The 26,706-nt window shown below is 43.1% G+C and overlaps 1 protein-coding gene across 1 annotated transcript in view; it reads left to right on the plus strand.

Moving 5' to 3' along the window:
* Positions 1-265: 265 nt before the first annotated feature.
* Positions 266-26,706, plus strand: part of PHLPP1 (PH domain and leucine rich repeat protein phosphatase 1) — a 479,370-nt gene continuing 452,929 nt past the window's right edge. Inside the window, exons 1-2 of the mRNA XM_086965387.1 lie at positions 266-459; positions 21,124-21,249. Of these exons, the coding sequence (XP_086821513.1) occupies positions 310-459; positions 21,124-21,249 (276 nt within the window). The 5' untranslated portion in view covers positions 266-309. The remainder of the gene's footprint in view (positions 460-21,123; positions 21,250-26,706) is intronic.

Genomic DNA, 26,706 nt, shown 5'->3' on the forward strand with positions numbered 1-26,706 from the left:
AGAAACTCTCAACTCCTCTTTTTAGTAAGAATGTACTTTTGTAAAGCTTAAATTTGTTGTTGGCACCCTACTGGCTTTATTTAGATGTGGGAGCAGGAAGCAAGTGATTTTTCGCGTTTGTGCATCAGAAATGTTTAAAGTGTGTACCCTTTATTTCACTTGGACCCATCATGGATTTTTTTCAAGTTGAAGTGTAAATTTTGAATCTGAAGGGATAATAGTACAAGTTGAATCTCACTTGCCTCTGTTGTTCCCTTTACAGGAAAGCCCCATGGGATTGGCAACTCTGAGCGCATCCAGCTTTCGGGAATGTACAACGTTCGGAAAGGGAAGATGCAGCTGCCTGTCAATCGGTGGACGAGGCGCCAGGTTATCCTTTGTGGAACGTGCTTAATTGTGTCATCAGTAAAAGAAAGCCAGTCGGGGAAGATGCACGTTCTGCCACTCATCGGTGGTAAAGTAAGCTGAACCAACTACTTTCTGACTAAAATGAGCAGTTATGATTTTTGAAGAGTACTGGCAAAACAAATCTATGTTTGGTCACTCATCCTGTAACCTAATTGGTGCGTCTGTGCCAGGCAGTTGAATTGTACACTGGTGTCCATGCTTACCTTTTATTGTCACTTTGTTGATGGCTTGGCAAAACCCAAGGGTATCCTGCTTTTTCCACAAAGAGCAACAAGACTCTGTTGTATGTCCACATATAAAGTTACTCAATTTGGTTTCATAAACAAGCCACAAAGCATACTCCATTTGCGTGTCATATCGTTGAGTTCTGGCACAGACTATTAGAGATACCCAACCAAGAATGGTGCAGACCTCCTTTTAGCATCTAGTACCTCACCGCCACTGTTCACTTCCAAAGGTTTCAAGTTCGTCTATCATGGTAAGGCTATGTGTATGTAGAGTTGGCTAGATTTACACAAGAAGAGCTTCTAATTTGACCGGGACTTTTAATACAAATGGTTTTCAACTGACATTTTCTATTAAGTTACTGCCAAAATCAGCCCATTTAACCTTGAAGGGGTGCATTTTTACAATTAACATTGGTGTTGTAACCAGTTGTAATCGCTCAGTTTAGAAGTAAGGCGACAAGTTTGTTTTGCAATTCCTCATAAGAAATTATAAGGTACATGTACCTTTTTTCAGACTTCGATAAAATGAGTTTTTCCCATCTATAACTAAGCAAAGATCTGACTAATTGATTTGGGTACATTTGAGCTCGCTGGATGTTATTCGTTCAATAAGTCATTATCATTATTTTTTTTCTACTGGAATTTTTGTGTGTTTTGATGTTCAGTAGTTCACGTAAGTCTGGAAACCTTGATGTGGTTGTATGGTAACGAAATGTTCGAGGCATATGGGCTGCAGATGGTACATTATGAATAGATCGCCATCTGATGTTGGGCTCGGATGATTGCACTTGTTTTTCTCTTGGAGAAGTCTTTTGTCGTCACAAGACTGGTGACTCCTGCTTTGTGTGCTAATGCGCATGGGCATCGGCTCCATCCTTAGATTGTTTTTTTCCGCTATCTGGTTCGGATGAGGATTGAAGCGCTCCAGATAGACTTCGAGAAAAAGTGATATTTCGGCGCGTATTCCCTTTCCAATTCAACGTTATTGTTATCGAACGCGATTTCATTTCCATTCTGACTCGTTTCGACTCCAACAATAAACATTTTCTTCTACGTCGACAAGACCGGGAGGCCTTTCTCGACGTAGTCCAGTCCGGAGTCCATGGAAAGGACTCCATTTAAGAAATGTCCAACGTGTGGTGCTAAGTTCCCACACAAGGACCTACACAAGGTGTGCAATCTCTGCCTATCACCTGAACACGACTCCAGGGACTGCGAAGCCTGCGCAGCGTTCTCCTCCAAGTCGACGATTAGAAACCGTCGAGCCCGAAGACACGAGGTCTCAAGAATGCAATCGGAGGCAATCCCGGAGCTGTTCGAAGACCAACACCTCGAAGAAGAAGAAAAGGAACATGAAGACGAGTCGGGTCGGAAGGGGACGAGTCTGATGTCGAGGAAATCGACGTTCAACAAACCGTGAGTGACGACGTCCCCTTACCAAAAAACCGACCCCGTGTGGTACCGACCCCGCCTTCGAGCCCGGTCAGAACACCGAAGAAAGTTTCTGACGCCCCGCCTTCGGGCCCGGCAACGAAACCAAAACAGAAACCGAAACTCTCGGCCTCCCACCATGTCGGATCCGAGAAACGGTCGACATCGACATCGACACCGAAGCTCCATACAAAGGAAAGCTCGACATCGAAACATTCCATGTCGAAACCGAAACATGCTTCGACGTCGAAGACTTACTCGACACTGAAAAAATCGGAATCGAGCAAATTCTCGGTGCCAAAAACACAGAACATTGACAGTCAGAAGCAAAGGCACCTTTCGGAACCAAAAACTTCGGTACCGACACAGGAGCAGCAGACAGATTTTAAACAAAAGACTTTGTTTATCGATCCGCAAACTGGCAAAGTGGTGACAAAATCACCGAAAAAGAGGAAGAATGAACTAGATGACAAAGCTCCTCCTCCTAAAAAGAGAACAATGGGGACAAATACAACTCCTCCCCTTTCTCCTCAGCCTAGAGACTCACCCTCTTCTCCTATTCCTCACACTAGGCCAGCTATTCCCCCCCCCTTCTACACCAAGACCATCTACACCTCAAACAGATGTAGACAGTGATGCAGGGGAGGGAGAACCTCATGGAGATGACAACACTATCCCAGATGAGGAAGACCCATGGGAAAATTATGATGCAGGGTCAGACGATAACGACCCACAATTATACCCCTCAAAACCTTCACCAACTGATGATAATATAGGTTTTGTGCAGTTAATTAATAGGGCAGCTATATACCATAAAGTAGATTTACATACAGAACCTCAAATAGAGGATTTCCTTTTAGAAACGCTACCTGCTGCACAAAGAACATCAGGCACACTACCTGTGCTAAAGGGTCTTCTCAATCACACAGCAGACGTATTCAAAGACCCTGTGAGGGCTAGGGTATTAAACCCAAGAATTGATCAAAAATATAAGGCAGCCCCAAAGGACCCAATATTTATCAAAGGACAAGTACCTCTGGACTCGCTTGTAGTTACAAACGCTCGTAAAAAAGCAAATTCATTATCCACAGGAGAATCTCCTCCTCCTGATAAAGAGTCCAAGCTAATAGATGCATCAGGCAAGAGGGTAGCATCCCAAGCAGCAAACAGCTGGCGCATAGCTAATACACAAGCGCTACTGGCACGTTATGATAGAGCGCATTATGATGAGTTAGAAAAGCTCATCACACATCTCCCTAAGGAACATCAAAAAAGGGCAGACCAGCTTATACAGGAAGGGAAGATAATAACTGACACTTCCATTAAGTGCGCATTAGATGCAGCAGACACTGCAGCAAGATCCATCAACACCAGTATCATGTTAAGAAGACATGCATGGCTTAGGGTCTCAGGGTTCAAACAAGAAGTACAAACCTCTTTATTGAACCAACCTTTTGACCAAAAAACACTTTTCGGCTCAGGAACAGATGAGACTTTAGAAAAGATGAAAAAAGACACAAACGGCTAAATCAATGGGAGCATTACAACAGCCAACTCAAAGAGGTACCTTTCGTAGGTCCACCTATAGAGGGGGGTCACAAAATACAGGCACAAGCCAACAATCTACCGCTTTTACACCAACATCACCCAGAGGTAATTCAAGAGGGAGTTACAGAGGTAACAACAACAAGGGTAGAGGTCGCGGAAATAACAACCGCAACTCCCCAACCCCAAAACAGTGACTTAATACAACTCCCCCCAGACCATATAACACCGGTCGGGGGACGTTTATCACAGTTCCTACCTGTCTGGGAAAACATCACATCAGACAGGTGGGTGAGACAGATTATCCAACATGGTTATTGCCTGGAACTCACAGCTACCCCACCAAACATCCCCCCAGACAGTGTCCAATGAGTCGAGATCATCTAACATTGTTAAAACAAGAAGTACTATCACTGCTACAAAAGCATGCCATAGAGAAGGTTCCAAAACATCAGCAAGGGACAGGAGTATACTCTCAATACTTCCTAATCCCCAAAAAAGACGGGTCTCCAAGACCAATCTTAGACCTCAGACCACTCAATGCATACATAAACTCTGAACATTTCCACATGGGCACGCTCCAACAAGTACTTCCTTTACTGAAGAAAGGGGACTTTCTTTCTACACTAGATCTAAAAGACGCTTACTTTCACATCCCAATTCACAAAGGCCACAGAAAATACCTCAGGTTTGTAGTAGAAGGACAACATTATCAGTTCAAAGTCCTTCCATGTGGGATCACAACAGCACCAAGGGTGTTCACAAAATGCCTAGCAGTAGTTGCAGCACACCTAAGAAGACAAGAAATACATGTCTTCCCTTACTTGGACGATTGGCTAATAAAAGCCAAGTCACAGGAAGAATGTCTTCAGAACACACAAAAGACCATTCAATTGCTGCACCAGCTAGGGTTTACGGTGAACTACACAAAATCCCACCTACAACCGAACAAAATTCAACTATACCTAGGGGCTACTATAGACACAGGAAAAAGCCAAAGTATACCCCAATCCAGTCAGGATCCAAACAATGATCACGTTGATCCAAAAATTTCAACCACAACACTCACTAACAGCTCGAGTGTTCATGCAGCTGTTAGGGATGATGTCCTCATGCATACTGCTTATACCATATGCCAGACTACAAATGTGTCCACTGCAAGAGTGTCTAGCGACACAGTGATATCCGGCTCAAGGTCAGATTACAGATCTGGTGTTGGTAGACGGCCGCACACATCGCTCTCTGAAGTGGTGGAACACAACAAACATTTCCAAGGGACGGTCGTTCCTAGAACCGATTCCACAAGTGATACTAACAGCGGATGCATCGCTCACCGGATGGGGAGCGCATATGGAGAAATATACAGTACAGGGAAAATGGAGTGTACAGCAAAACAGACTGCACATCAATTATCTGGAACTACTAGCAGTGTTTCTAGCATTAAAAGCTTTCCAGATGCAAATCCTCAACAAAGCAGTCCTGATCAGAACAGACAACATGACTGCAATGTATTATATTCAAAACGGGGGGGACACACACTCTCCAACTATCCAGACTAGCACAGGACATTTGGAGATGGGCCATTCCTCAGAAGATCTATCTGTTAGCCGAACACCTACCAGGAGTTCAAAATCAGATAGCAGACATCCTAAGCAGAGAGTCAGAACAAATACACGAATGGGAACTGCACAACCAAATACTGCAGCGATTCTTCCAAAGATGGGGACAACCAGAGATAGATCTCTTTGCCACTCATCAGAACGCAAAATGCCAAAACTTCGCATCCAGGTACCCACACCACCTGTCCCAGGGCAATGCGCTATGGATAAATTGGTCCAACAAATTTGCTTACGCTTTTCCCCCTCTCCCACTAATTCCATTAGTGGTTCGGAAACTGCAACAACATTCAATGACAATGATACTAGTAGCACCCACGTGGGCAAGACAGCCGTGGTTCACCACGCTACTGCAACTCTCACAGGTGCCACATCAAAAGCTGAGATTATTACCCATGCACCTTACACAGAACCATGGAGAAATAATGCACCCAGATCCCAAACAATTGAACCTAGCGATCTGGCTCCTGAGGTCATAGAATTTGGATACTTAGATTTACCTCCAGGCTGTATGGAAATCATTAAGCAAGCAAGACTTCCTACCACCAGAGCATGCTATGCAGCAAAGTGGAAAAGGTTTGCTGTATACTGTAACAGTAATAACATCAACCCTCTGTACGCATCCACTAAACAGATTATTTGCTATTTACTACACTTGCAGCAATGTAACCTTGCCTAAACCTCTATTAGAGTACATCTTGCAGCTATAGCGGCGTACCTACAAAACAGACAACATCTTTCCCTGTTTAAAGTACCAGCAATAAAAGCTTCCATGGAAGGCCTCAAAAGAGTCATTCCACCAAGACTACCACCTGCCCCAGTCTGGAATCTCAACATAGTACTTACCAGACTAATGGGACCACCTTTTGAACCTATGCATAGGTGTGAAATACAATTCCTCACATGGAAGGTGTCCTTTCTTATAGCTATTACTTCACTCAGAAGAGTAAGTGAGTTGCAAGCATTTACAATACAAGAACCATTTATGCAGCTACACCAAAATAAAGTGGTTCTTAAAACAAACCCAAAATTCTTGCCTAAAGTAACTTCAGCATTCCACATCAACCAGCCAGTGGAACTACCAGTATTCTTTCCAAAACCACAGACGGTAGCAGAAAGAGCCCTACATACATTAGATGTCAGAAGGGCAATATTGTACTACATAGAAAGAACACAAACTTTCAGAAAGACAAAACAACTATTTGTAGCGTTTTCTCCTACACATAAGGGCCATCCTCTCTCTAAAGCAGGCATTGCCAGGTGGATTGTAAAATGTATACAAATATGCTACTTAAAAGCAAAGAGGACATTCACTGTTCCTCCTAGAGCTCACTCTACACGTAAACTAGGAGCATCTATGGTATTCTTAGGAAACATTCCCCTAGATGACATATGCAAAGCAGCTACCTGGGTTACACCGCATACTTTCACAAAACACTACTGTGTAGATGTGCAGGCAACACAACAGGCTAGAGTGGGACAAGCTGTACTAAAGACTTTATTTCAGACTGTTGCAACAGACACTGGTGGCCACCGCTAGGGAGATAACTGCTGTATAGTCTATTCATAATGTACCATTGCAGCCCATATGCCTCGAACGGAATATGCTACTTACCAGTATGCATCTGTTCTTGGCATAGAGGGCTGCAGAGTGGTACATGCCCTCCCAGCCTCCCCGGAAACCTGTGTCTGTTCCAACACTATCTTATTTAGATACACTTACATGGGCATTTCTCTCTGTATTTTATCATACTACTCCATCTAACCCTACTATGGCAAAACAATCTAAGGATGGAGCCGATGCCCATGCACACTAGCACACAAAGGAGGAGTCACCAGTCTCGTGACGACAAAAGACTTCTCCAAGAGAAAAACAAGTGCAATCATCCGAGCCCAACACCAGATGGCGATCTATTCATGATGTACTACTCTGCAGCCCTCTATGCCAAGAACAGATGCATACTGGTAAGTAGCATATTCCTTCCTGGGATTCCTCTCTTGCTCATTTTTAATCTTCATTGATTTGTAATGGTTTTGGAAAACTCTTTACAGCATGTCAGACCTTGAGCTCCAATGCTTCCTTATAGCTTTTATCAGCTTCTATTGTGAATCTAGTCATGCAGTTGTAGAATGCAATTAAAATCTTGTTTTATTTGGAAAGTTAAAAAAGCCTGAGATCAGAGTTACCAGACAACATAATAAATAAACGTATCTTCCCTAGAACCCAAGTGAATAAAGAAGTTAAGATTTAAATCCAGCAGTTGCATCTGTTCACAATGCCTCAAGCATAACTATTCCAAATCTGGGCATCAGATCAACCAGTTATGTCAAAATGGGGTGGAAAGTAGGACACCACAAAGTCCACAATAGACAAGTATGCTGAAAACATTTATTAGTAAGTATTATAACATTCCTAAAGCCAAGCAAAAAGAGGTAGGATAAGGAGTACCACCTGCAGTATCTTTAGGGTGCGTTTATTTTAATTTTCTCCAGATAATACCTGTGTGCGAAAGAGACTGTTAACACAATTGTTGTACTATTCAGTTCCATTTTCAAATGGACCAGATGACAGATTGAGGCCTTACTCTCAGTTAGCAAAAAGATTCTCTTATACGTAACCTCTTCAATTGTGAAATAATAGCATCATTGTCTTCTTGTGGTACAACACATTTTTTCTCATCAGTGTCCAGAACCACAACTAGGAGACACCGCTAAATTCCAACAACAAGGTACTCATCTTTTAGGTCCCTGAGGAGGCCTCTTGTTCGTAACCTTCCTGTACCTGTTGTGGGCACTAGGCCCAGCCACTCAAGTGAGGTAGCATTTCATCAATACAAGCGAGTGAACACTGCCTGGTAGGAATTTTGTGGATTCCAGAGGAATTTTGTGGAATCCTGCTGATTCCCAAAGTTTGTCACAGAAATGCATGAAAATGTGCAATTTTAGGCAAAGTCTGAAGGTTGCAGGGCATTGTGGGTAAGAAAACCTTGCAGTGAACACCATTTTGGACTTCACTGAATGTCTAGTTTTCAGAAATGTCTGTGTGGTAGGTTTCCTGGATGGTCATCGATCCTTGGTTAAATAAACATTGCTACCCTGGCAAAAAAAATGCTGCTACCCAATTGCCAAATAAGGTAACTTTTGTGACAGGAAATTTTGATGTCTCCATATTGTGTTTTGGGGCCTTTCCCATTGCGGGCACTAGGCCTACCCACACAAGAGAGGTACCGTTTCTATTGGGAGACTTGGGGGAATGGTAGGCGGTAGGAAATGTGTCTCTCTCTCTGCAGATTCCAGTACTTTACATCACAGAAATGCGAGGAAATGTGTTTTATTTTAAATCGAAGTATGAGGTTTGCAAGTGCTTTTTGTTTAGTAACCCTGGTGAGAGCCATGCAAGTCACTCCACCCTGGATTCCCCCAAGTTTATAATTTTCAAATATGTGCAGGTTTGCTAGGTTTCCCTAGGTGCCGGCTGAAATAGGTCCCAAAATTCACAGTAAGATGCATTGCAAAAAAATAGTCTGTTTTCAGTGGAAAAATTTGATGTCTATGTTGTGTTTTGAGGCCTTTCCTGTCTCGGGCACCAGGCTTATCTACACAAGTAAGGTACCATATTTATCAGTAGACTTGGGAGAGTGGTAGGAAATGTGTAGCTTCTGACAGACCAGGAAATTTTCTTAGTTATGTGAGAAAAATGTGTTTTTAGTCCAGCTTTGATGTTTGCAAAGGCATCTGGGTAGGAAAACCTGGTGGAAGCCACAGAAGTCCACCAATGGTGTATTCCGTTACATGTCTAGTTTTAAAAAATGTAAAATTTTACTAATTTCCCTAGTTACTGGCTGAACTAGGGCCCATAATCCACAGCTACCCAAATCTCAAGAGGCAATTTAGTGGAAAAATTTGATGTGTCCATGTTGCATTTTGGGTCTTTCCTGTCATTGGCCTTAGCCGCACAATTAAAGGTACCTTTTTTTTCCGGAAAGCCTCTGGGAATCCACAATAATAGATCATTTGTTAATACCAATTGCATTTCTCTGCATTTGTGGCTTTCAAATGTAAGCCAGTGTATAAGGAAATAAGCATTTTGACAAATGCCCTCTGAATCACCTGCTGGTATGGGTACACACAAATTCAGAGATGTACAAATAACCACTGCTCCTCAACTCTGTAGCTGATAACTCATAGGTTTCATTGATACTCATTTTCACTCTTTATATTTTACCATATGAATTGCTCTATACCCGGTACACAAAGAAGAACCATTGTAAGATGCAGTTAGGTTGTTGGATCTGGGTACCCTGGGTTCTTGGAGAATCTGCAAACCCGCAACCAGAAGGGTCTAACAGACTGAATGGTATATTGCTTTTGTTAATCAGCCATCATGACAAGAAGTTACAAATGAAAACATAGTCACAAATGGCTGTTTTTCCTACTGCTTTTGAATATTTACTTTTATTTCAACACTTATTTTTTGGGGGGAAACCCACAAGGGATCTACACAAATGACCCTTTCTTAAATTCAGAATTCTGCCTTCTTTTCAGAAATCTATAGATTTCTAGGATCACTCATGGGTTTCACCCTGTTGTCCACCACAAAATGGAAGTAGGTTGAAAGCACAACAATCGGGAAAATTTGACTATTTCTTTGAAAAATGCGAAAACTGTGGTTTAAAAAAATAGTTTTTTTGATTCAGTTCTGCTTGTTACTGAAAAAGTGGAAAATGCTGACATTAGCACAGCAAAACTATGGTTGATGCCGATTTAAAAAAAACAAAACAATTTTTATTAATAACAAAGCTTCAGTTCAGGCATTGTACAGAAGTCGGTGGCAAGGCAAAACAAAATCAATACATTGCTTCACAACATATGCAGGATCAAGGATATATAGAACTTCTCTCACCGGATACCACAACCGCTATTACAGTGACTACATCTTTACATGGTCCAAAAAACATTCGAAAACAGATATGCGGTACAAGTACTAAGTTACACTAGTGTTGGCTACCTGATGCAGGGGTCCCCACAGTCTCATCCAGCATATTCATCAATGTTTGCCTCTCCCTCCTCGGTTCCACCGTGGAAGAAATGCAAATATCACCCTTATATTTATTCCACTTTTCCCATTTGTGGTCCCACTTCTTGGGGCAGCCTCGTCCCTTAAACACAGTTTTTTCGGCTACCATGGCAAAGTCCATGTCGGTTGCCCAGTCCCTTACCCATGGCAGCACGTCGGCCCCCCACTTCTGGGCATTGTTCCGTTTGGCTATGGTCCACCCCATGGTTGCCCATGATTGCTCTGTCTATGTAAGATCAGTTGCCTCCCAAATATTGAGGAGGCATAGTTTGAGAGAAGGTTGAATGTTTGCCACAAGCCCTGGTTAGTTGCCGGGTGACATCCGTCCAATATTGTTGGATGTGGGGGCAGTCCCAGATTGTGTGTGAATGTACCAGTCTGGTTTCATCGTCGTAGACAGAGTAGGTCCAGCCTCCTACCCAACCTAAACCACAATTTGGCATCAAAATAGACCCTGTGGAGCATCTTAAGCTGGATCAGTCTGAGTTGCATAGGTATCGCCACCTCCCTGGGAGAAGCGAAGTGCCTCCCTCCAGTCCACATCCTCCATCTCCCCAGGTCGCGCTCCCAGCTCTCCTGTAATTTCAACATTGGGTCCGGCCGATTATTCACACATTTTATGTACGTGAGGGAGATGGCGTTACGGTCCATTGGGTCTAACAATAGTCTGTCTTCCAGCGGGGAGGAGTCTGGAAGGGGGGTACCCCCGGGGAGGGCTGAGTCAATGGCGTGGCTAATTTGTATATACCTAAAATCTCAGAGCGCAAGGTGGTATTTCATTTGAAGGTCCGCAAAAGTGGCCTTTTTCCTTTCACCCACAAGTTCCCCACCCTAGAAATCCCAATCAAGTCCCACTTGTCAAACCCTGGACATGCGCTAAGGTGACCCAAGATATCTGGTTCCCACAACGGAGTCACCTTAGTAAGACGATTAGCCACCCCAGCTTACGCTGGACTGCCAGCCACACTTCCACTTTGCGAGCCGTGGGGTCGGTCAGCCGTAATTTACAACTGTACGTGTAAAGTGCCCTGTTGTATTTCCCCTTCCCCATCAGCCAATGGTCTGTCCTGAAATTGGGATCATCGTGCGGTCCAAACACCCATCTGTTGATGGCTGTCAACTGCGACTCCTGATAGTAAAGACGTAAATCCGGCAGCCCTATACCCCCGTCATACCACCCCATGGTGAGTTTCTTTATGGCAATCCGTCTTTTAAACAGGGAGGCTCGTCCCAAAAGAGTAAGAGAAAGGGGCAACTACCTCCAATGCGTCACATCCGACTTCAAGCATTGCAGGGGCTTCTTAAGATTCCATTCATAGAAAAGATTAACGTTGGGTGTGATAAAAATGCCCAAATAACGAAAGCCCTGTACTACCACTGGGATGTTATAGCCTCTAGGGCTATATGGGGGTTCGCCCCAAAGTGCATACATTTGGGATTTTGACCAGTTTATCCGATACCCCGAGTGTGCCCCAAAGATATGAAAAATATGCAGGACCCGAGGTAGAGATCGTGCTGGTGAGGCCAAATATAACCGAATACCGTCTGCGTAGAGCGATATTCGGTCCTCGTGCTCTCTGGTCCATTTAAGGCCCCTGATTCCCGGGTGGCCCCCCCCACCCAGACTGCTAACGGTTCCAACACAGTGGCAAAGAGGAGCTGTCTCGTGCCCCGCTGAAAGGGAAAAGAGGCGGAGCAATGATTTTTAACCAAGACATGTGCCGTGGATCGCTCATATAACAACCTGATCCATCCAATCAATTTGGGACCAAACCCCATACGATCGAGGACAGCAAAGAGATAATCCCACTCAACCGTGTCGAACGCCATCGTGGCATCCAGTGACAATAAGATCGCTTCCTCCTCAATCGTATCTATCCTCCTCAGCACCCCGTGAACGCAACTGAGATTTCTAGCCATATTCCTACCGGGCATAAAGCCTGACTGATCTGGATGGATCAAGTCAGTCAGATACGGGACCAAACTATTAGCTATTTGCTTGACAAGGATTTTCGCTTCCACCGTAAGCAGCGAGATAGGGCGATATGATTTGCACTCCTCCGCCGGGTTTATGAATCACCACAATGGCAGCATTTCGGATATTGGCTGGCAGCAGCCCTGAGTCCTAGCATTCGTTGTATAAGTTTAACAAGTAGGGCACTAGCTTCGTAGCCATGGGTTTAAGAACCTCGATGAGTATGCCATTAGGACCCATCGCTTTACCCAACCAAACGTTCGATATTGCTTTTTGGTCCTCTTCCACCGAGAGATCTGCGTCAAGTGCCTCTCTATTCAGAGGCGAGAGCTTCACCATATTTATGGTGGGCAGCAGGTCCACCGCCATCGAGGCTTGCGAATTCTGCGGGACCCTATACAGCTCTTCGAAGTAAGACTTAAACGTTTCAGCATTCCTCTGGGGGTCCGTGATCAACGCGCCACTGGCTGATGCCATTTTTAGGGGAAAAAAACAATTAAGACAATTTGTACAGAGCTCTTTTTGTCTATTTTTCCCGCAAAAAACTAATTTCAGCTCTATTTTGCCTATTTTCACGGTTCTCGCCAGGGGAATCTGCAAACCTTAAGTACTTTGAGAATCCCAAAAATGTTGGACAAAGGAGGTGTATTTGGCGTGGATACCTTATGTGGGTAACAAATAAGCTATCGATCACTAAGCGCGAACTACCCCAAATTCCCCAAAAAAGGCGTTGCATTCTTGGGGGAAAATGCCTAGCAGAAACAGTGTTGGATAAGCTAGAATTGCAGCATAATATCCACGAAGGCCACGATCATGCTCAGCTAGGAGGGAATACCAGTTGTCGTCCATGTATTCACCAAGGTTTTTTGCAGCCTATCCTTTATAGTGCACTTCGGAGGTTTTGAATGAATTTCTTCTAGGAATGCGGAGCATAGCCCTGAAATCACACCCCTGAAAGTGCTCCAGTGTTTTAAGTAGAGATGGATAGAAGATTCTAATAACCGAACAGTAAGTGAGGGTAGTTCTAATTTAAGATTCCCTACAGGTGTGCATCATCACGTTGGAATTCAATTTGTAATGTTTAAAAAGATTTGACTGTATTGCCCTCAAATAATGGTCTGAAGTGAATAATGCCTTTGGTGTTCAAGGGTATCAAGAATATGGGTTGACCACCAATCTGAAACCCAGAATTGTTCCAAATTGGTGCCAGTCCTTTTAACGGCCTAAGCATTGAAGAGTTTTGTGTGTAGTAGGCCACACATGATCAGTTTACCTGAACAGAGGATTCATAGGTTTTGAGGAGAAGGGTGTTGTAGAATAAATCTAGCTTGCATCAGAGATGTTTCCTCTCAGATGCTTTTCTGTGAGAAGCAAGTCTGTGGTTTCTAGCTCAGAAGAGAAAAAATATGCAAGGCGCACTAGGTGTTGTGCTAAATCTATGTGGTGAAGTCCAAATCCATCAGATAGTGGCAGCTGCAGTTTTCACATTTTAAGAAGGGGTGATGAGATGTTCAGACATATGTCTAAATTAGTTGGTTCATTTGTAGAATTATTGATTTTGGAAAAGTTAAGGGGAACAAACCGAATATATAAAAAGAAGCACCACCACCATCCTAACTGTTTACACTTTACCACAAAGGGAAAGATGTAATGTGGACCACTTTGAGAAGTTTCTGACTGTTTTGTCTAGTAGAAGTGTGGTATTTACAACAGTAGAATTCCCACATTTTTTATTGTAGTTGGAGACCACCAGAAGGGGTGCTATGCCATAGAAGAGGCATTTGTTCAGTGGAAGAGCTTAATTTTTCGACTAAGTGTCAAATCTGTGAAACCTACTAAATTCAGATGTCAGATCCAAGACCTTTGGGATTGAGGTTTCCAGTTCGCGGAGCAGCAGCAAGATTATACCCTCATAGAGGAGTCATTTATGTTCCCTACATCATAGAGGATTCTAAGGACATCTGCTGACAGCTGGATGTTTGCTGCCAAGGGTTCATTGGCTAATAGAAACAACAAAGGTAATACGATGCATTCTTGACCAGTACCTCCATGTATGGAAAAGGACTCTGATTTGAAGCTATTAGCAGTAACCAACACTAGTACAGTCACTGAAGTTTTTGCTTAAACTTCTCCTGTAAGCCACACTTCTCAGCTTCTGAAACAAATATGGATGCTCAGTGCTGTCAAAGACCATGTTAGTGTCCTGGGAAAGGGTGAGTTCATTGCCTGGGTAATTTCATACTTTCTACATTAGATGGAACAGGATGCACGCATGAGGTTCCTGTCCTTCTGTAAGAATGACTTGATCAGCTGTTCACCCCCAGTAATCCTTCGCCCTCACCACCCCAAGATCCTCCACTTAGAAGCTCACTCCTATGATGTATTTGTTTGCTATGCCTCTACTTCCATCTATTTTGGAGTCTTTTTCAATTCGAAAATGTTTATTAGGTGTTTTAAGGCACTGAATGACTTTGGCACTGGAAAACTCTTCCAGTCAGTAAAGTGGTGCCTAGATAACATGAACCTGCTTACAACCCACATTGGCTGCTGCGGTGGCCTAATGCGTACCTGCCAGAGGGGAGATGGAAGGCCCCTTCAACAGGTCTCAGGTCTTCAGCCACTCACAAAATGGTACTGCACCTCTGCAGTTTCAGTGGTGGATGACGCCATCTATCTCGGGTAAGCTTTATCACGGAACTGCCGTGTATCTTCACTTTCAAAACAACATTGTGGTCACCATCAGAGTCTCTTGCACTGGACGTAGTTGTTCCAATGAATTTCTGAGTGCCTCATCTCTTTCAACATAAATTGCTGTTCACAGGAGACCATCAGCACTCCAATCCTCTGGAGTGGTACAAAAGTCTGCAGCATTTGCTAGACCCAGCACTCCACAGCTCATGCAACCCCATTTTATGACTAGACGGGACAGACAGGACAGTAGTTGCCATCTAGAGACTTTTAGATGATTTAGGAGAGGAGAATGCCCTCCATAACAATGTAGTGTGAGTGTTGTGCACTTCGGTCTGCCCATTCATGAAATGTTGCAGTTAGTTGGGTTAAAACTTGTCAATGTTGCCATATAGTTCCCAAGTCTACACTACTGTGAACAAATTCAACTTGGGCATTACCTAACCTTCTAGGTGCCTGGCCCAACACCTTTTTATGAAGTTTGAAAAAACTGTTCTAGTGTGACATTATGAAATATTGATTTGGGAGTAGGTTAGCCCACCAAAGTAATATGACCTCTTTCTAGGTCAAAACCCAGCTCCCTGAGAACTTGGTTATTCCTGCACAAGCAGCAGGCCTTTCTCCATAGAAGTTGTTTGTTTCTAGCAGTACCAAACAACATTAATGTTGAGAAAAACACAAACTTCCCAAACCTGTTTAGATCGATGATTAAGAGGTTGGGCTCCGATTCATCTTTTTGGTCACCTAGATGGTGGCCCGCTAGTCTGGGTGACTGCCCAACCCCAGTGCCTCAGGTTAAAAATCTAGGTTTCATCTTTGATTATAAACTGACATTCAATAGTCAGATCTATATCCTCTCTTCAACCATTTGGTTCAGCCTAAAAATTATCAGGAAAATCCATCCGTTCATCGCACGGATTCCCTAAAAACAGTGGTTACAGTTTTAGCTTCATCCAGGTTGGACTACGGCAACGCCCTGTACATGGGGATCCAATCTCCATATCTACTAAGGTTGCAGGGCCCTCAAAATGCAGCGGCCAGATCAGTATTGGATATCCCCCGGTTTGAGTCAGTCTCCCACATTTTAAGAGCCCTCCACTGGCTCCCTGTGGACCTGAGGATTAAGTTTAAATCCCAGCGCCTAGCCTTTAAAGCACTACATGACGCCAGGCCTCAATTTTTGAGGACTCATTTGAAATGGTATGCATCGTCTAGACGTCTAAGATCGGCACACAGCAAACTTCTGCTCACACCCAGGTTCAAGAAAGCACTCTGGGGCTGAAGAAGCTTTTTGTTAGGGACATGGAACCTACTGCCGGTCGCCATAAAGAGCTGCCCTGTTGTATTTCTATCTAGGACCCTAATTCGATATTCCCGATTCATGCCCTCATGTGGTTATAATAAATAATATCCTTTTAAATGCATAAGAATCATATCCATATTTAGTAATAGCCCATGCAGTCCAAAGCACGGCATGGCTACTCCCATAGACTCCTAGAAAGCACAACGCGTTCTTTAAACAAACCAAGCCTCCAGCAGCCCGGGAAATCCCCCTGCTTTTGTTTTGATTTGCACAAGAACTCCTGGAGTCCAGAAAGAACTGTTAGTTCTTAGTGACGTCTTATGTCCAACCTTACGTCAAACCCGGCACCTTTCAGGTATAAATATACCAACGTTGCCTTAAACAAACACACTGTTGTGGGGAGCAGAGCGACGTTCTATTTGTCCGATAGCCCAGCTGTTGCCAGAGCCGAAGGAAGCCGCCCCTCCCTTTTTGACGCGCTGGAGAAGCTGCCTTTTTTCACGCCGAGAAATCCAGCTCCGGTGTTCCCAAGTTACCCTCGCGGGTTGCTGGGAGATTGAGTCCTGAGAAGCGAGATACAAGACCTCCTTCATTCTATAACCAAGGTACAGAGCTGATTAAAACCTTGGAGAGAATTCTTGATTCCGATACTTGGCAAAAACCTAACTTAACTTAAAAACTGCAACTTACTTACTCCTTCCCACGTATTAGGCTTAGGTCAGGTACACTGGGGTAGGCGTATCTTAGAAGCACCAGTTGAGTTCGTTAGTCAATGTTTTTATGTATGTATATATTTTATCCATTTTAAAGTATCATATGGCTAAGAAACCATATCAATGCTTTTACAGTATTATTTCATAATACTACTTTTACTGTACGCATTTTACTTTATAATGAGTATTGCAATTGTGGCAATTCATTTCTCTTGCATGAGAAAGAAGACTGCTCAATAAAATAACACCTTTTTATTGAAAACGCCTGTCTCTCTATTTCTCTGCATTCTGGTGGAACTAAGCATGCACGATTGACTGAGTGAAATAGCTGTCTATTGTTTTCACACAACTCTAGAGATACACTCTTTATTCTGAGGGAACAAAGTTGTCATGCTTATGCGGTTGTCAGAACGAATCCCTTCTTGTCTAAAGGGGATGGTTAACTCTTTCCTCAACATTCGAGAAAGCTTCTAGTGATCTGAGCTAGCTGGCAAAACTAATGAAGTCTAACATAGTCAGTAGAGACCTAGATGACCTCAGTCCTACGTCTTCACGCTGTTTGTAATTCCAATGCACAGAGCCTGTTGGGAATATAGGAACTACACTACATCCCTACGCTTTTTTTTAATAGAAATGCACTGAAAACTTTGCTCTTTTCCAATTAACATGACTTTTACACCATTCCGGCAACCTTACTTGACCCACCTGTCTCTAGCGCCAAGACGCCCCTGCGCATTCGTGCACATTACACATCTACTAATCAAATCAAATGTAAATGGGCAACATGACCACAAAATTAAGAAAATCTAATTGAGGGAAAGGGAGACATGAATTTTTGAAGTTTTATGACAAAAGCACCAGGAAAAGCTATTTGCCAATGAAAGTTGATGGTTGTGTTTGACCAAGAACCAGACATAATTTCAGGTTTATCTATATAGGTCTGGTTAGGGGTAAAGTGAGGCCATTGGGGTTCCTTGGGGCTTGGTCTTTTTCTGGAAGTTGAACTTCTCCAGCAGGCCATGGTAAGATCTGGAGTTAGTGAGGGTTCCTCGACGACATATGCGTAGAGTCTGGGCACTAGGTGAAGCCTTGAAGTATGTTGCTAAAAGCTCCAAGTTGGACAAAGCTGGATTCCATACCTACTGAGGTCACTCTAATGCTGGGGTGACTTTGCTGCCTTGTCCTGGTCCCAAGCTTCTTGTTCAGTCTTTGTCACCTTTTGGTTTAATAAAATTTCCAGTCGAGCAAGACAGAATGCTGTAAATGACAAGAGTTCTGCAAGGATGGATATTTATTTTCAGCAGTCCCGCAGTAGAATTTAACTTTGCTTAAAAAAAGCTTTAAGTAGTACACATCTAGTAAAGCCTGTGTTCGCAGGTGAGTGACGTGTTGCAGTGTTCTCTTCAATCTGGAGCTTAGGAGAAACTTGCTAAAGTTCAGGTACAACTCATTACTAAAGCTCCCCCTTGAGAATATTGCTCCCTGAATAAACATGCACTTGCCTTTTGTATTGAGGAATGGCAGGGTATTTCTCAGAAAACTGATGCATCTGAGTATCAATGGACTGGTCTTAATCGTGCAACTCCCATAAATTGCAAACCTTAATGGCCTAAATGGGAGGTGATCCTGATATAAATGACCACCTGGTGGATGACCAAATGGAATGCTAGCCATCTAAAACACAAACCTGTTTTATCAGAGTTTAGGTATAAGGGCGATTTCTACGTTGCTCCCCAATGTCAAACCACTTTCAAATATAGTTATAGAGTCCGCTCTAGTGCCATCAAGCGGTTGACAGGTTTTGTTATCCTTGGTTTTCTTAAAGAGCGTATTTCCATGGTTTATGAAAAGAGCTGTCCAAGGACCAGCATAAGCATCCAAGAGTTTGGGACCGAGGGGCGATCCTCTGGGGTCTTTGCAATACTCGTTCCTGTTTTGGGAATGGAAAGGGGATAGAACTACTGCTCGGGCACTTCCTCATCAGACCTGGATCCAGTCTACAGCTAAGGATTTGACTCCCGTGTCATGGAGCCTATAGGTGACACTTGGATTGAGCAGAGTCACAATGTGACGCAGCTTCAAGACATTGTAAATGTACATTTTCTGCGTTTGGGATTAGTTCTACCAGCTTGTTCCTGAAATGACTGTTTAAATTATTTTATAAATATTTTAAACCATCTGCTTTTGATATTAACTAAAAACATTTTTTCCACTGTTACCTAAAACAATCATGCCAATTTACAGTGGCAAGATCGGATTACATGTCTGGCCCTCATTCATAACACCCAACTTTTTGCATTGAAATGTAACACACTAGTAAAGTAGAAGCTCTAGTCCGCAATCCTTGGATAAGATAATGGCTCAGAGAGGCCACTCCTCAGGTGTAAGGGCACTATACAAATAAAAGGGACAACTATTTGATGTGAAATGATTGGGGCATGTAATATAATGTATAATTGTCCTGCACCATTTTAGCCCCACCCGTTTTAAACGAAGTGAGTACTGTGATGGTGTCACTTACCCTCCTTATTTTAGGTGTCTTGTCTTTAAGTTAAAGCACCAAATAATGTTGTTTCCTTGTTGTTTTTCTAATCTCTTAAAGTTTCAATTACCCGTTATATATGAAACTTGGTGATAATCAAGCTAAGCTTGTGATATTCATAGGCTGGTGCATCTTTAAATGCCATGTGTATTTATATTCCTTCCTGAACTTGCAAGGAATCAACCACATCCTGCTGGTCAAATTTCAAGCTTGTTGCTCTAAAGTGAACCTTCTTCCTAGGATGGGAAACCTGCTTAACTAGAACCTGATGTTAGCCGCCACACAGCATTTTCCCAGTCAGTTAGAAGGCACCTGTAGGCCATCATGTGCTTCTTCCTTTAAGATCCTTCATTAATTCTTGAGACTGCCTTGTGTGCTTTGTGTATCCAATACATTGATCATCAATTTGATTGGTCTGTAATGAAGATCCTGTGTTTTCCAAGTTGCATATATTCTCTCCCACACACTCTTCTGAGTGAGTGTTGGCAGTATCTTGTGATGAGACAGTTGGGATGCATGAAACCTATGATCTTGCTTCTGGTTTTCCTTATTGCATTATTTTAGGTATGAGATGGCTATCTAGCTTAAATGTAGCATTGGAACATCCGGATGATGCTCGTTCTGTGGCTGTAAATGGCCAATTTTTGTTGTTAACATTACGAAGACCCCAAATTCCTTTTTCATAGTAGGGGGTCTTGTTGTCCTTTTGATGCTGTTTTGAGGAATTACTCCCTCTGTCTGGATTGAGATTTGCCACACAGTGCCGGGACATATATGATGTTACCGTACCATCATATATCCACCTGATGAGGTCTGGGAAGGGCAAGATCAGCTCCATCACTAGGTTAGTCTAATGATTATCTCTGTGCTTGTTGATGTCTCTTTGGGGCTTAAAAATCAAATGACCTCTCTGAAAGAATAGATGTAAAACTAGTACTGATATTAAAGGCTGGAACACCCAATTCTTAAAATAGTTCCTTGTCACGTGGATGGTTTGTACAATCTCAGCGCAAGATTTTGACTTAACCCCTTCGAGGCTAATGACGAGCTGGCCTCGTCATGGCGCTTACCTGCCGTGCGCGGATGACAAGGCCAGCTCGTCATAAAACAATGAAAAAGAATAAAACCCAGCGCAGGACGGGAAAACGCCTAGCAGCCATGGGGTTAAATAGATTGTATTTGAACTGACCATACTAGCTCTTCCTCAGTAAGTAGACTAATCACAGCCCTAATGTAAGACTTTCCTCAATACTAACTTAACATGCAATTTCAATATAAATACTCACTTTTTCATCCTGATTGAGTACTAATGGTTATTGTCTCTGGTATAGTCAACACAGTTCTGTTTTCCTTTTTGCTGTCATATTACCATCTCTTGTAACATTGGCTTCCTACAGTCTGTATGTGAGCTGTAGTCCTGGTTTGAATTCTGATGGCTTAAGCAAGTCTTTCAAAATTTCGAAGACTAATAAATGTGAAGCTACTTAATTGTATTTCTTTTTAATTTGCAGGGTTGTATTACAAGATTGCAGTCACTCATATGACCAAGCTTTTTCTACTGATGAGGTTCAAAATTATTAATTTTTGTTGTCTTGTAGGTAGAGGAAGTGAAAAAGCACCAGCACTGTTTAGCTTTCAGCTCTTCAGGACCTCAGAGCCAGACGTATTACATTTGCTTTGACACCTTCACGGAATACTTGAGGTGGCTCCGACAAACGTCAAAGGTAAGGGCTTGCAGTGAGGATGAAACTCTGATTGACCAAATAAAATGACGAACATTTAGAGTTTCAAAACTGACAGAAGTAGAACGTTTACATGTGTGGATTAATCTTTCCTGCAGGACTGACAAGAATGTAACTCTTGATTAAAAGGATCATCTAGATCTATGCATTGTCCTATACATATTTTTAAAAAGTGGATTTTACAAATGACTCATAATGGGTGCCTAAATGCCATTTTCAGCATTAATGTGCATTGTTTTCTTTTTGCCATTGCCTCTGTATCAGCTAGTTTTTTTCCCTGGGCTTAGAAACGTGATCCACAGTTGGTCATCTCAGCCCATCAGATCAGCATGTGATGGTTACTGAAGGAGCCACTGGTTCCTTTAGATGTATTGAAAATTCTAGTGGCAAAGAGAGCCCAGTTTGGTATGGCCCTGAGGAAGTTTTAATATCATTTATCAGCATCTTTATTATCATGTATGTTAAATTGGTAATCTGGCTAGACTTGGTTGGATTTGCCTGAGTGATCTCTAATGTGAATCAATTAAACAAGTCTTAACTGACTCGCCCCCTCAGTGGTCTTTGAAAAGCTATTACTGCGGTTCATTTGTGTAACTTCTTTATGAGCAAAGATTTGAGAGACCACATTTTGTCACTCACTCTGGATGTTTCACCTGCAGCAGTGTGTTAACCTAGCAGATTTCCCGTTTGGAAACAAAGCAAACCTGGTGTTGGCTGTGATCGTAGTTTATTAGCTAATCTGTGACATTTCAGTGCATTAAGATTTCAGGATATTATAGTTAAAAGAAACTGCTTGTCTTTTGCCCTTTCTGTAAAATTAAAAAAATTGAAAAAGCCTTGGACACATCAGTGTTTGCATCCCAGGGCCCTTTTGTGTTCTTGCCCGGGGCTTGGATGCTTCTCTAATACTCATCCCTCAGATGGGTATTTCAGTGCCTGATCAATGTCAAGTTGACATTTCCATTTCAAAGTGGCTTTGCCACAGGCTGATTATGGGCAACTTTAATCCCTATGCCTGTCCTTTATTACTGATGCTGACATGGGGGACGGTGGGGGGAGGGCAAACTCTTTGGCAGCAGACTAGCCAATCTCTGTTACACGAAACACAACCAATAGTTAGCAGGCCTTGGTTTTAGCAGTGATTGTGAAGATAGACAACTATTCAAAACTTACTGGTCATCCACTTGTTTTGCAGCATGAATCGTTGCTGGATTCACATGCTGTACATTATTCCACCTTCTAGTGGTTAGGTCTGGAATCTTCACCCCAAAACTTTTGTCCCTCTACTATGTTTAGGTCTCGCCTGGCATTGGAGCGCGCATGCGCTCCTTGCCTGCGATAGCTATAGTCAACAAGTCAGTTTCAAGAAGGGGACTCGAGCCCCGCCCCTCATTTTCATTGGGTAGGGTCAGCGTTTATGTTGAACGCTGGTTTCCCATTGAAAAGGAGGGTTTTTGGTTGCCTCCCTTTGGCTTTTTTGGACGGCCCCCAAGGACTCGGTTGCCTGCATTACGCTGTCGTGACGAAGTTTCTTATCAGAAACTTCGTCACGCTGCCTTGCACGCCCCAGTCCGGCTCTCTGATTGGGGTGGACAAAAAAGACATGGCGCCGCGTGTTTATTTTTGCATCGCGCTTTCACTTTTGAAAGCACCATGCAAAAATAAATAGTGGATGCCTGCAGTTATCCACCTCCAGTATCTCTAGCTACATTACGCTTTTTACAGTCTAGGAATTCAAGCTATGTTTACTTAAAGGTATTACCTTAGATGGCATGTAAAGTGTTCGGCTGCTGAAGTTTCCTATTTATTGAAAATGCTTTCAAATGCAGTTAAAGAAAATGTTATTGCTACTCACGTATTTACACAATTTTCGGGGTTTAGAAGGCTTCGGGCTACGAGCTCCTCCATTAAATCAACTTGCTGTTTTACTTTTTAAGTGTCTCTGCTGGAATGAAGAGCTAATTATAATTACTCTGAGCGATAGTACATCAGGGTCGCAGCTGTTCCCAGAAATTCTTCTTCCTCGGTGTAAAACGCAGACCCGCTCAGTGTTTAAAATACCCCAGAAAGACTCCCTCAGACAGCAGACGGTGTCCGCGTTCACTTGGATGCATGCAGTGATTATTGCCCTGCCATGTGTGATTCAGTTTAAATATCTGCGCGTCCTCGTACGTGACTGTCATTCCCCGTGTCGTCCTGGATCAATACTGAGGGTTGGGACATCCGTTCATATAGTGTGGAAGTGTTCATTATGACTATTCTTGGCAGGAAAGGGTCTGGTCTCGGTCATTAAGTATACAGAGTGTGAAATGTGCAAGTAACCAAAAAGCTTCTTCCAGCATTTCTTCAGAGCGAATAACGCCTGTCATTGTTCTTGGCCGCCCAAACAGTGCACATAGCCCACAACCTGCGCAAACTGACCCACGTGGAGGGTGGGGGGCAGAGCTCATCGCTAGCATGAATTTATAGACCCAATCTGAAGACTTTTGACCATCTCTCTGGTGACCAAGCGAGGCTCCTCGTGTTTTTATCCAGAGCTCACTGCAAGGCTTGGCTCGTACATCTTAATCCAGCCCCAGTGGCTTGGGGGTCTTTAATGTCTGTCCAGATGAATGAATGCTAATGTGTTTCTATCCATCTGCCTAGAGTCTGGCACCAAAAAGCTTCCATTACTGGTGATATCAACTGAAGCAAGAGTCCGGCGCTGCAACAGTGACTCAATGCCTGCTGAGGTCGGGGGGGGGGGGGGCGGGAGTACTGCAGCGGATGCATAGGACAAATGCCCTCGCAGCGCTTCCAATAAACTTTTTAAAATGAGATTTGGTGAAGTGAGTCATAGGTCAAGTGATTGATCCGATTACTCGTCTTCCTCAAATACAAGGGAGCTCTGGGACTAGGGCTACCTGTACCATTGGCTGCTTGTACTTTGGTTGGGACTACTGGTAGGGCTAAGGCCTTTATTGGATGTAGAGATCAGGGTTTTGAACTGATTGGGTGCTTCGAATAGGGCTTAAATTGGCTGTAAGGTCCTGGTCTCCTATTGGTTTTAGATTTTAGGGCTAATGTTGTGATTGGATAGTGTTAGGGCTAGGGTTCCCAGTGGCTGAAAGGGTCACCTGATTACTAGGGCTATAAACGGCCAGGGTTAGGGCGTCTCAGCCCTTGCGTCGAGGCTAAGGGCGGAGAGGACAAGGGTAGTTGCCTGTTTGAGCCTGTTAAGGGCGGAGAGGACAAGGGTAGTTGCCTAGTGATTGGGTCCGGAATCTTCTCCTAAAAACATTTGTCCTACTACTATTATTGTGTTTTGTTGTTGGTGGGCATTGACGTACCTCCATTTGGTGCCCCCAAGCATTTATTTGTTGAAGCTTGGTTATGGTTTCACTAGTGCTGTATAGTGAGGTGCTGATGTACCAAGAAAATACTGTTGGAGGATATTGAACTTTGATTGCCGCTCACAAGGGTAAGTGGATGATGAACAGCAGATCAGTAGTTCTGGTCTTGGAACCTGTGTGTTTTGAGGTTATCATAAATCCATGCCTTCATAAAGATGATTATTTTTAAATTTTGGTTTACAGTTAACTACTCTACACCAGTTTCTATCACAGCATACAGTGTGGTCAAAGTGGAGCACGGTTGGTGATCTGCTAAGCCCATAGCATTTACTTTCCTTCAGGAACAGCTTTTGGAGCGGCTAGAGAAGCAGTAAAACCTAAGAAACTATTGTAATCTTCACATGGGGGAATGTGTGTACTACTTCTGACCACCTGTGATCAAGAGATACTGGAAGGTGTCATATGTACCCCGGACGAGTGCATGCCAAAAGGGGGTATTTTATTCCATTCCATTTCAAGCACGGACTCCTTTGTTGAGATGGCTAATACGTGGTAATGCTCTGCTACTGCTTGTATGGCAAACCGATTTCCTTTTACCATTAAAAGTAAAGCACTGCTGGTCGCTTTCAACGCTTTGCACTTGTGAATCATACGTGCTCAGAAGGTATAGTGCAGGGTGGGTGATATTCATCGGCATGCTTCCTCTGCACAGGCTTGCTTGCCCACTGAACTTTAAACACATTAACACAGGTACCCGTTTCACTCTTAATTCAGTATTTCGATGTTTCTTTAAGGAATTATGGAGATGACCTGCTATTCGTTTTTTTTTTTTTTGGGCTGGCTAGGTGCGAGGAGAACACGTGCGGGGGGGTAGACCTTAATTCCAATGTAGATATATTTCTTCTTTGTAGCAGCAGTAGACATTAGGTACATTTGCATGAATTAGAGCTTGGTATAGCAAGAACGTTTAAATATCACACTGTACAACTTCCTAAAATCTTTCAAAGTAAAATCTAGTAAGCTTCAGAGCTGGAGCTTCATCTTGTGTGGATGAAGTCGACCAAGCACAAGTCGAGGGTACACGCGGGCACAATGCGTCTGCCCGTATTTTTACAGGGTGTACACCGTCCATCCTGCTAAACAGGTGAGCCCCACAGAAATATGTTGAACTTGTCCTGTTGTAATTTCCAGACACCGCACACGTTCAGCAGTGTCTGCACTTTGTCTGCTTTCCACTCCCCGCAGCAACAGCAGGCTGGGAGGGGGACTTTTTTTTTTCTTTCCACCTCCAGCTGGGCCAAAGAAAGGCCGAGGTTAAGGGGCCTTCAGGCCTCCTTTTGAGCAGTATCCTGACTGGACGCGGCCTGGAACCTCACTCTAAAATGCACATGCAACAAAGAAGAAACAAAAGCACACAGCTTACCGCTTCCAGCAGAGGTATGCTTTAGACTTGGTTCAGTCCCTGGACTGCATGCGCTGTAAGAATGTCAAATGTGTTGATCTGTACTGGAATGTACACAAAAACAATGTAAATAGCACTATTTTATTTCTCTTTTAATATTACTCATCCCAATGCAGGATGCCAGAGCGCTTTACGCAATATACACATTATACATTGACAATAAATCATATAACTATGTAAATAAACGTGCAGTATGTGTTACATAACACAGTGAGGGTTACCAGGTGTAGAAGGTACGTGTCCTTCGTAGACCACTGTTATATTAGAAGGATTACATTTTTTGACCTGCATGTAACAAAGGGATCTTTGTGTTGAAAGCAGTAACCAACTTACCCATATTCATAAAATAAAAATCTGTCATCTGAATGTTACATGATGTGCTTTGCAGGAGACACATCAACCTGCTATATACTTTGATTAATTTCTAGCACAGCACAAACTACAGATCTCTCCAGCAAAAGCATTACGGTCCAAACTTATCTTGCCATTATTACTAATCCATTTTTGTGGCAGGGTTTAAATAAAATAAAAAGTATTAGTTGAGTCCCATATTTGTGTCAGGGTTGCAGTACTTTTTTGGCGCAACACTTTTTTTTAGCCTAACTCCGGCGCAAAATCTCATTTGTTAAATCGCACAACGCTCTT

The sequence above is a fragment of the Lissotriton vulgaris genome, chromosome 4_1 (assembly GCF_964263255.1).
Source record: "Lissotriton vulgaris chromosome 4_1, aLisVul1.2, whole genome shotgun sequence".
NCBI classification, from domain to species: Eukaryota; Metazoa; Chordata; class Amphibia; order Caudata; family Salamandridae; genus Lissotriton; species Lissotriton vulgaris.